Source organism: Mytilus trossulus, chromosome 1, assembly GCF_036588685.1.
Source record: "Mytilus trossulus isolate FHL-02 chromosome 1, PNRI_Mtr1.1.1.hap1, whole genome shotgun sequence".
In the NCBI taxonomy this organism is placed as follows: domain Eukaryota; kingdom Metazoa; phylum Mollusca; class Bivalvia; order Mytilida; family Mytilidae; genus Mytilus; species Mytilus trossulus.
The window spans coordinates 90,753,924-90,765,588 of NC_086373.1; the positions used below are offsets into that span (position 1 = coordinate 90,753,924).

An 11,665-nucleotide genomic window follows, 5' to 3' on the forward strand; every position below is an offset into this window, starting at 1 on the left:
AATGGTACTTCTGACGATAAAATACAGGCCATAGCGTCCGACTGGTCATGGTATATTACACTTGTTAAATTCGGAATTGCAATTCCTTTTATTATGTTCATTGGACCTATGGTAGATAAAATAGGACGGAAAAAGATTTTGCTATGGAATTTATCAATTTTGACAATTTCATTTGCAATGAAGACGATAGCTATTTACTTTGATCTTAATTTGTATTATTTTTTAATCGGATTTGCAGCTGAAGGCGTTTCTGGAACGTATAATACTTTTCACATTGCATGTTTGTCATTGTTAGCAGACGGAACATCAAAAGGAAACGAAAGAACGATTGTAATGGCTTCATATGATGCATTATTAGGATTTGGAATTTTCTTTTCTTATATTAGTTCGGGATATTTGATAGAATTTGCCGGGTTTATATATCCGTTCGCTATTTCAGGCGGAATTGTTTTCTTTTTAGCAATTTTAGTGCTTATCACTTTAAATGAGTCTTGGAAAAATAGTGGAGAAGCAAAAACACAAATGTCAATATCTCCCGGAGAAATATTTTCCTGGTGTAACAGAAGTGAAAATATAACCGGCAGTGTAAATTACGTTATGATTTATCTGTTAATATTTTTTATTTATTTGATGCCACTGTCTGCAAGCAGCTCTATAAGAATGATATATACCTTGAGTTCACCATTTTGTTGGTCAGCAGAGTTCATCGGTTGGTTTAGTGGTTGCAATGATATTGTTGTGTTTGTAGGCGGATTAATTATTCTTAAAGGTTTACAGATATGCTTCAAAAATATTACAGACGAATTGATAGTATCATTTGGTTTTTTGTCCTCTATTGCAAGTTTTATACTATATGGATTATCAAAAAATAGTTGGATGTTGTTTGGAGGTAAAATATTAACTAAATTTAATTAATTAGTTTGCTGTATGAAACATATGCAGCATTAAAACAGACCAATCAAGCAATTAAAAAGCAAAAATTTAAGAGGAGGATTTGTTTTCGAAACTGAATCTATTTAAATCAAGAATGAGTCTAGAACATTTTCGTTTAAGATGACTTGCGTAATTATTTTCCCGTAAGATCGGGATTCAAATAGTGTATTTTTGAACCAACCATTCATACACATGATTATTTTAGGGGGGGGGGGTGTAAATGACATGATTGGTTTGATTTTGTAAAAGTAGTTCAAGGGTGAAAACCGTGGCGATAGCTGGTGTTTTTGTGTTAAAGATTTACTGAAAAACTCAAATTGTGAATAACATAAATCAAACAATTCAATGCTCCTAAACCTTGTACGTGTTTGGCCTTAAACTATTTTGATCTGAGAACCACTGCTGAGTCTTATATAGACGAAACGCGCACGTAGCGTATTAAACTATTATCATAGTACCTTTGATAACTATTTACAAACATTTGTCCGTTTGGTATAATAAAGAACTGCATTTCACAATAAATGAAGTAACAATCGAAAAAAGTTCTTTTTTCCGTTTTTGTCAATGGTTTCACCGTTTTAATAATTAGCGGTCTATAATATTTATCGACATAATACTATACTTGTTTGTCCTTTTTTTGTCAATTAGTTTAAACACCTGTTATATATTTTATAGCTGCAGCAGCTGCTATTTTACAAATTATACCAATACCCGTAATGAAAGCCATGTTATCCAGAGTTGTAAATCCAAATAAACAAGGTAAGTGAAACAACAGAATAAAATGATGCACTTAAATAAAAAAAAAATTGAGTTAAATATCAAAAAGTAAAATCACAAAAATACTGAACTCCGAGGAAAATTCAAAACTGAAAGTCCCTAATCAAATGGCAAAATCAAAATATAAAGCACATCAAACGAATGGTTAAGAACTACCAACTATCAAGATATATTAGACTAGTGATACAACAAGATCAACAAGACAAACGGTACAACAAAATAAACAAGTTGAGTGGTACACTTAGATTAACCCTATATATATGTGAAGATACACACAATTTGATGTACTTCAAGAGAAACAAGAAAACAAGTTCTCCAATATGAACACTGTCAGTAGTTTATCAAGATTTACCATGGGATTTGTACATAGAGATATACATGGTCAGCGGTGCATACGAATAAACAAGTTAAGGGTGCACCAACAAATAACCTGTGCTGCGATAAGATTTAAGAGTGCGACAGTTTTTATTTCAGTGTGAAATCAATGTAATTCATTGCAACCAATGTAATAAAAAAGAATATCAATAAAAAATAGAGTAATGCATGTATGTATTGTGTCAGTGTTATTTCATAATCTTATAAAGATATGCATATTTGTAAAGGCTCAATATTTCTTGAAATGTAATACTCTTAAGAGCCTCGTCGTATTTTTAATTTCAGGAGCACTTTTTTCTAATATATATCTGATAGAAGCTGTGTGTCAAATTTGTGCAGCTACCTTATTCAATAACATCTACCACCAAACAGTGACATTCTACAAAGGATTCGTCTTCTTTGTAATGGGTGGATTTCCATTATTAGCTCTTATTATGATGATGATGTAAGTTGCTTAAAAAATCAATTCATATATTTGACTCATAAAATGATGAAAGAACCTGGTTTTACTATGTAGTCTAAATGTTACATCTTAAATAATTTAATATACTTAAAAAAACCGTTAATCACAAAATAAAACTATATTCCTGCACTACACAAATAACAGGAGTGTCACTAGTAGATTAGGAACTACTAGATAAAGAACATCTATCATTTTCTAGCGCACAGTGTTTCATCAACTGTGAGAACACATTCCTCAATCTTTTATATTCTGTTTAGTGATTTAGCCATTGTGGTGCCCGTCCTTCGTTTATATTTTGATTGCCGTCTTACTTTTGTTAATATATATAATGTAGTTTTTATCCAAAAGCATTTTCTAAGATTTTTGTAAGTAATGATTTTTAAAATGTGTATCCAATAATGCTGAATAAACCTGTAACGAAGAAAAAACGTTTTATCAACGTTTTGTTTCATAAGTTTCTTAGATTTATTTAATCACGCAAAAGAGCAATGAACTGTTTCAAAGTAAAATGTAACGAGGCATGGAAGTCTGCATTTTTTTTTAATTCTAAATCTTATTTTTGAAATTATATTTCAGGTGCAGATATTGAGTAATTAAGGCTAATCATAATCTAGTGTTGCAGAAATCCGATAATAATTTTGGTTTCTTTTTTCAGATTTGTGAAGTGCGCGAAAACTCCATCAAGAGATCAAACCGATATAGTCATCGAAAGACCAGACATTCAAAAATCAAATATATCAACTTGACAATTTTTAATATTTCTCCACGATATTTCTAAGTAGAATAAAAAGATTGATATTTTATAGTCCATTAATTTTCCCAATTATTAGATTTAAAAAAAACCTCAATTTTAAGCAAAGTTGTATTTTTAACCAGATTGTACTTAATTCTACTTGATTCTAAGGTATAAGATATTCAGGCTCAACAATGTTATGTTTGTTACGTCCAGCGAAATTGTCCTATAGAATGTCAGTTGATTAACTTATCATGGCAAATATGTCATGCGTTTTCGTACAAGAAAATAAGTAACTATACAACTGACAGGTTAGATCCGCAATAGCAGTTAGCCCTTGATAAATGGCTTGGAATGCAATAATGAGTATATGTTAAATAGGGATAGCTTTGCAACAACCTATATCTATTAGCCTAACAGTCATCGGAATGGTTATTGGGTGTCCATATATGTATACCCTTTCTAACCATCAGTGTCCCTGTCTAACTGAAAAATAACTGGTAAGGTGCTTATATTTTGTTCGACACCATAATGTTGGATACATTATTGATAACATATCATCTAGACTTTACAGCTGCAAGTCAAAGGTTAGATTTGCTTGCTTTGAATTTTTGTACTAAAGTTTGCCTAAGCATTGTAATTAAGACTGACATCTTCAAACAATATGAGTAGACGGAGTCCAAGTAAATGTAGAACCATCTTGAGGCGTATACAACGTGCCCTGAACGTGTCTCAAACTTGTCTTAAGCTGTATCGTTTATCAACTCGCTTGTAACGTATGTAATATGTGTGCTGGAGGGAGATGAACAAACATTTCTTGGAGTTAGTTATAGCGTTCACCAAGCGTATACCTTGGCATTTCGACGTACTTCAAACTTATGCAACGCACGTCTAACAATTACTTAGAATTCCTCGTTCGTGCAACTAACGTATACGAACTAAGTCAATTATATATGTACGTCAGGAGCACGTTTGTCTATACCCCAAATGTGTGTCGCCGACATTATTTATGAGTCGTTTGTAGAAGAAACGCGCGTCTGGCGTACAAACTTCAAAACAATAATTTATGATGATTTATTTATATGGCTCATGACTTGGTACACACACATATAGAATGTGACGGGGTTTAACATGTCAAACTTGATTCAGTGGTGTGACGTAATGCATAATTCAATTAAGAGAGGGGGGGAAGAAAAGATACCGACACTATCGCTCCCTGTAGGTAATATAGCTCATCTCGTATTCCAGTACTTGTAGTACTACGTCTTTAGCTTTTAGGATATGACTTTGATCATTCATGATTCAGGTAAGTTCAGAGAAAACAAATCACTTCGGAAACTCAAAATTTATACTGGAATATTTAAATAATGTATAGTTGACGGAGATACCTTTATTTTACATTAATTTTATTTACATACTCATTTGTGTACTAAATATACACGTGATTGTTAATTGTAAACACCACCATCTCTCATAAGACTTTATTAGATAAAAACTTATTTGTAATTGTCATGGTTTGATATAAATAAAAAGAAAGGATAATGAACTACATATAGTGAAATATATTCATCAGTAAAAATGGACGAAAAGGAGAGTTTAATTCATAAAAATTCAGGCGGAAAAATATTAACACGAATATGGGTTCAACTGTTTATTTTTAAAATGCTCTCTGGATTTCAATCTGAGATGTCGGCAGTGAATGATGGACAGTATATTTATCACTTTGTAAAACAACATTTATTGAATGACACTTTAACCAATGGCAGTACAGTATCAACTGAAAATAGGAGTATGGAAATTGAAAGTTGTCAGGTGGGAAACAAATCATTAAATTCCTTGGAATCTAAAGCCCAAAGTGAGGCTACAACGATAAACCAGTATTCCGAAATGATAAGTTCGGGAATTTCCGTCGTGATAATGATCGTATTAGGACCAATGACTGATAGAATTGGTAGAAAATTCTTACTTGTATGGAATGTATCAATGTTGCTCATAGGCATGAGTGTCAGAACATATGTAGTTTACAACAGCTTGGATGTGTATCTGGTCCTGGTATCGTCTGTATTCAATGGTCTCTCGGGGACACACTATACATATGACCTTGCTTCGTCTGGCATAATGGCAGACACTACTTCAAAGGATAAACAAAGATCATTCGTGATGATTCTTTATACTTCAGCAAATGGCATTGGTTTCTTTATAGCACAGATTATAACGGGTTATTCCATTCATTATTTTGGATACATACCACAGTATTTCATGTGTGCTGGTATTCTTTTGATTCTCGATTTATCTATAGTGGTATTTCTGCAAGAACAAAGGCCTAAACCAGCCAAACATAACGTTAAGGTTTGTTCTGTTTCACTGAAATCTCAAATCTGGTCGATGATAACCGACGCAGACATAGGAAATAGGAAACACATTTTCTCGTGGCTGTTTGTTTTTATCCTACTAAAACTAGCAGGAACTGCATACTCACCAATTAGTAATCTTTATAAGTTAGGTTGGCCGTTTTGTTGGAGTTCAGAACGTATAGGGTGGTATGGAGCAGGTTTATCGATTGCTGAGTGCATCTTTGCACCATTGATCATAGCTATATTACAGCGTTGTACACCTGATGAAATAATACTACAAGTCTGTAATTTGTCATCTATAGTCAGTTATATGGCATATGGTCTTGCAATGCATAGCTGGATGCTCTATACAGGTAAATACAGGTTAAATGAATACCATTGCGTGGTCTTAGTGTATTTATGTCCTTATTCACCAGGTTAGTTTAAAAAAATAAACTATTAAAATGCAATCTTGTAGAATCAATACACAGAGCTCAACAAGTTTCAAGTGCTCAAGAAGTTTGGATGTTTGAAATTAAATCATATCACTGAAAAAAATAAACAAGCACTGTCGTTTTAGCGTTTTCCAATATTTTTTGTAGGACAGAACTTTGCAGTACTTGTGTACTAATGTGTAAAAAAATCTATTTATTATATCAAATGTGAGTTTCATGCCAAATTTTACAAATAAATTATTGAATATTTCATTTTGAGTGAGAACTTACGCAATGTGTATTGTTCTCATACATACATTTTGTGTATTCTTAGTTATTGGAATTGGAGTAATAGGTGACAGTGGAGAAACAATGATAAACGCAATACTATCAAGAAAAGTCAGTCCTGATAAACAAGGTAAACGGATGAACATACTCGACTTTTATGTATCTAACTAAAGTAAACAATCAAATAAACAATATGAGAGAATGAGCAGTATAATAATTTAACTCATTCTCGGTTACTTGTAGTTAAATTAGTTATGTCAGGACTTAAAATAATATTTGGGAATATATGGCAACCATTAAAATTTTTTATTAGTCGAACCATCAATCGAGCATAAGTTATGAACTTTAATGTGACGTCAAAATAATAAGTCATTAATAGTGTTTTACCAAATGTTTCACCAAATGGTATATATACAATATATGAGTAGCATAGCTTTCATTTTTAATTATGACGTTACTTCATATAATAGTTATGTATATATGTATATGGAACCAATTAAAAGATTGAGCATGCCTCGAATGTAAATGTGACGTCAAAATAATAAGTTATTGTGAATGTTTTACCAAATGTTTTATTGACGATATGTCATCATAGAGTAGCATAGCTTTCATCCAACTAAAAAGCAAAAATGCTTAAAAAGATAGTTTTCTAATTTCCAAATTATGATTTCATTCGACTCCACTAAAGGGTTGGGAATGGTTTCTTCATCTATCCGGGTTAAACGATCGGAAAGGTTTAAGAAAGGACACATTTGACAAGACGGATTTATTTTCCATTTCTAAACAGAAGGATAAAATCCTTAATGTGGACAGAATAAAAAATAATTCACAGGTAAATACTTTTATGTTTATTTGACAGGTGTACTATTTTCCAATATGGCAGTATTAGATTCAGCAGTTAGAGTAATTGGTGTAGCTGCATTTTCTGACATATATAAACAAACAAGACCCATATTTAAAGGCTTGGTGTTTCTAGTAATGGGTGGACTAGTATTACTATCTTCATTAATGGCACTGTAAGTCATTATAAGTTATCATCTTGCCCCATTAAGCATTTGTTTGCGATGCCTGGTTTACATGTTTATGTAATTTTGCACAGCTCTCACCGCTACAGCACTATCATAGGTGCAAGCTCTGTATTAAATTGAAAATTTTTATCTTATCTAGGCGATCATTTACGGAAGTATAAATTGAAAAAGAAAAAAACCCGTTTTAAAACATTTGACATACGTTAAACATTAATATTATTGTGGTAAGTAAAACAAAAGTTTTGTTTAACTATTTAGACTGTATGGATACCCGAATAATACATTGAATAGGTAAAAGATACGACAGGTAGTACGGTATTGGTATACAAGATAATTCTGATATTTGCATACGACAACCACCTATTTCCCCAAAAATTAAAAAAAAAGCTCTTAAAGGAACATGTTGTCAAAGACCTATAAAATGTATCTAAATTAACAATGACACACATAGTCACTTACTTTAGACTTAGAGTTCTTTGCGCTCATTATTGTATTTAAAGAAGAGCGTTCAAGTGCTCAAGAAAAAATAAACATATCCTGCTACTCGTGCGATATCGGTGGTGATATATGCCTGTCTTGATTTAAAGACACATGTTTTTTTTTATCTTTTATATTTTCTGAACTACATGTCGAGTATGATTTGAGATTTTAGATCAATGAAATATCTATTTAATTTATTTCTAATTTCAGATTCTTTACCTGTATCTATGGATGTGATCCAGCACAGAAATTATGGCAAAAACACAAAATTGACGTAGAAATAAAAAACGAAAATAAAAACGTGGTTAACTCTTAATATGGTGTAATTACACTGACAAAACTTGTATATCGTTAAATAAAGTTTGACTGTATTTTTATAATAAAAGTAAAATATGATAAGTTGCTCTTTTTGTACAGCTGATGACACAGTGTCAGTCTTTCATATTACCAGTCACCAAGTAGCAAGTAAATTTTAGGAGTAGTTTATAGTCTCTTTTCGTGTGTTTCGACTCTATTTTATCAGTCTCTCTCCCACTCATATGCATTGATACTCTTTTGGTATCCCGCCTCTTTTTTAGCAGTGGCAGTGGTACTTTCAAATCCTGATTACCGCAGGTATACATGTGTAACACTGAAGTAGAGTCTACACTTGCCTAGTCTCATGGCCGTTCCATGTTCTTCTTAGTTTGATGATTTCAAATGTGTATAATACTTGGCTTGTTTTAAACATACATGATGTATGCACAAACATATATATTTTATTCTGTAACCCCCCCCCCCCATACACCTCTTTCTTTTGGCTAAGAAAAATTCCTTTGAGATCTGCGCTAACAGACTATCATAATTTTCCATAATAAAGCAGCTAGTATATAATAAGTAAATGCCAATAATTTAAGGAAAAAAGTAAACCGTAATAAAATGAAGACTCGTGTGACTCGGGAATATATCAGTTAACGAATATATAGTTATAGATGAATACTTAATAGTAACCTCAATGGTTGACTCGGCAATAGAAATATGGTCACTCATATTCTCCTTCTGTCCGGCAGCAAAACTCTTACTAAAAAGGGGTGTCCTATGAATGTGCAGGATGTATAAAAACACATCCAGCTCTGGTCGAACTGTGGACGTTGAATAGGCTATAGTTGTCACGCTCTCTTCACGTTAAAGAAGATTCAAAGAACTCTTGCATACGATATTATTTTTGAACTTTTACGTCATTTAATGAACCTAGTATATATCTTTAATCTTATCAGTAAACTGGTACTAGTTCTACGATAGCCATGAACACCCTGTATAACCCCGATACAAATAAAACCGGACGTTGACGCGTTCGAGTCGAGCACACCGTTTAGCACTGAGTTCAGACAGTAAGGAATTCATACTTTTAAAGGCAATCCAATGTCTATTCTTCGTATATTTTGCGCCAATATATTCTTTGCCATAATACTCATGAGTTACTAAAAGGTTTTTAAAAAATGTGACATTTTTTTATACAAACATCAAAAAACGCACGACGATATTAATGATAAAACGTGCTTGGTATTTTTAAACATTCAAAACTTAATGTTTCTCGTACCTCATAGTTTTTAAAACATACATTTTTGAAAACTTCATAGTATAAATTAACAAACTTATAAAGATCGTTTGTTTATGTTGTATCTAGAAACAAAAAAATACACCTTTTAAAATGTCTCTTTTTTCATGTTGTGTACGCTTCGTTGTCATTACACCTTTTTATACTGTACGCTTCGTTGACAAAATATTGCGTTTGTGAATGAATTTTGCATGTATTAGATTATGCTTTGATATGATTATAACCAATATGCATGTTTGAAAATAATAATTTACCATCATAACATGCAGACAGCAACCCATAATGTCAGTTGTATTGTCGAAAAACAGGAAATTTCTACATTTAAAAAAATCCTCATGTATACAAAAGTGTGAATTGGTAGGAAAATACAATAACTCAATAGATGCAACTATGACAAAGCATACAGATACACAAGTCCGATTTCTAATTTCATAGCATATTTGAAAGTGTTTACCATACAACAGTCAACGTACGGTTAGGTGGTGGGTTGGGTGCCCGCTAACATGTTTAATCCCGCCATATTCTGTATGTGCCTGTTCAAAGCCAGGAGTCTGTAATTCAGTGGTTGTATATATTTTTTTGTTCACACTTTTGTGCAAAAATTGAGCCGTTAGTTTTCTCGTATGCACTGACTACATTTGTTATTTCGGTGTGCTTAATAGCGGTGTGGGCTTTTTCATTGTTAAAGGCCGTACGGTGACATATAGTTGTTCATTTTTGTTTCGTTTGGTCTCTTGCGAAGAGCTGTTTCAATACCGCATCTTCTATTTGATATAGAAAGTAATCAAATATAATCAATGGATTATAGGTTAAGCCTTTTGGCCTGAATCTCAGAGGCGGGTCCAAAGGGGTCATAGCTTACCATAGAGTTACATTAAGGCTCAAGAATAGGTCTATGCAAGGAACATGTAACTGATAGCCATCAATAGTAACACAGTTACTTTAATGTGAAGATATAAAGATGAAGAGAAAACACTCAATATTAACTGGTTTGCTTTCTTTAATTATGTTTTTGTGTTTGTTTAATTTTTATGGTATAAAGATTATGCTTAAATTCCTCGAACATTACAGTCTTTCTACTGTGGTGCAAAAATCTAAATGATTGGTCAGATCATTCTGGTTATTATAAACACCTTTAAAGTCTATACTCACCCATATGCATTTCATTCAAATTTTGATTTATTTCACTGAAGACCACAGGGACCATATTTATATTCCCCAGTTACCCTTGGCGTCATTGGTAAATTATGGGTTAGCAAAGCATCAATCACCAACCTAACCTTAGACATTTGCTGTGTTTCTTCTTTACTGTTTGTACTTAACAATATATGGACCCTTTTATTTGTTTATGACACGCATACGTAATGGCTGATTGTTGGTTGCTTAACGATCACTTGCAAATATGCCATGCATGTTCAGGATAAGCACAAAGTAGCAACACATACATGTAAGTCCTGTGAGGAGACCCTCCGGAATTACGTCAGGGACGTTTGGATTGCCACTGGATAAAATGATGTATATGTTAGAAGGACACAAATGGTGCCTTTCAACAGGCTATTTATAGACATCTCTTGAAGTTTTTGCAGGGGTTCGTACTATGTAGTTAGCGTGGTACTCTCTTTACACGAGACATTGGATTTTATATTCCCATTCGGACAGGACGTGACTGTGTACTGTTACATCCCACACAATTAAATGGGTGGCCAACTTCAGTCAGTTTTTACTGCCGATCGGAAAAAGACCAAAGTGATCATAACTTATAGTATATCTCCGAGTCACCCTTCACCAAATTCTTTCATAAATAAAAAAAAATCAATTGGCCACACTATAGAAAGTTTTGCTCTACCTGTTAAATCAAAACATCACTTAACATTATTACAATTTATGCACACTTATGAGAACTCATAATACCGTACATCTTCTCGATACTGTTCATATTTGGCATTGCACAAGTTCGTGCGTTTTATTACGTCTTTACCTAAAAGCGTAGGATATACTGATTAAAACACTTTGGATACACGATTTACTTCTTAGTTGTAATTCGCTTTGAAATAACTATCAGTTACTACAACTACTCCTTTGTCGATATTCTATGTATATGGTTTTTGTGCCTTGTACCGACATTTTGAGTTTAGCCAATTGCAACAGAACTTTTTTATCATGTTGTGCTGTTACACCAGTGTTCTATGTTAAGGAGAGGGTTTGGGGGCTCACATGTTTAAAC

The 11,665-nt window shown here is 32.8% G+C and overlaps 2 protein-coding genes across 2 annotated transcripts; both read left to right on the forward strand.

Annotated features, from left to right (window-relative positions):
* Positions 1–290: 290 nt before the first annotated feature.
* Positions 291–2,335, forward strand: LOC134704569 (lysosomal proton-coupled steroid conjugate and bile acid symporter SLC46A3-like). The gene is made up of 3 exons (XM_063563569.1): positions 291–889; positions 1,609–1,692; positions 2,313–2,335. Exons 1-3 carry the CDS (start codon positions 334–336, stop codon positions 2,333–2,335), a joined length of 663 nt encoding a protein of 220 aa, XP_063419639.1. The 5' UTR covers positions 291–333.
* Positions 2,336–4,967: 2,632 nt separating this feature from the next.
* On the forward strand, positions 4,968–8,160 carry LOC134704585 (proton-coupled folate transporter-like). Its single transcript, XM_063563570.1, has 4 exons — positions 4,968–5,988; positions 6,383–6,466; positions 7,196–7,352; positions 8,055–8,160. Exons 1-4 carry the CDS (start codon positions 4,968–4,970, stop codon positions 8,158–8,160), a joined length of 1,368 nt encoding a protein of 455 aa, XP_063419640.1.
* Positions 8,161–11,665: the final 3,505 nt, after the last annotated feature.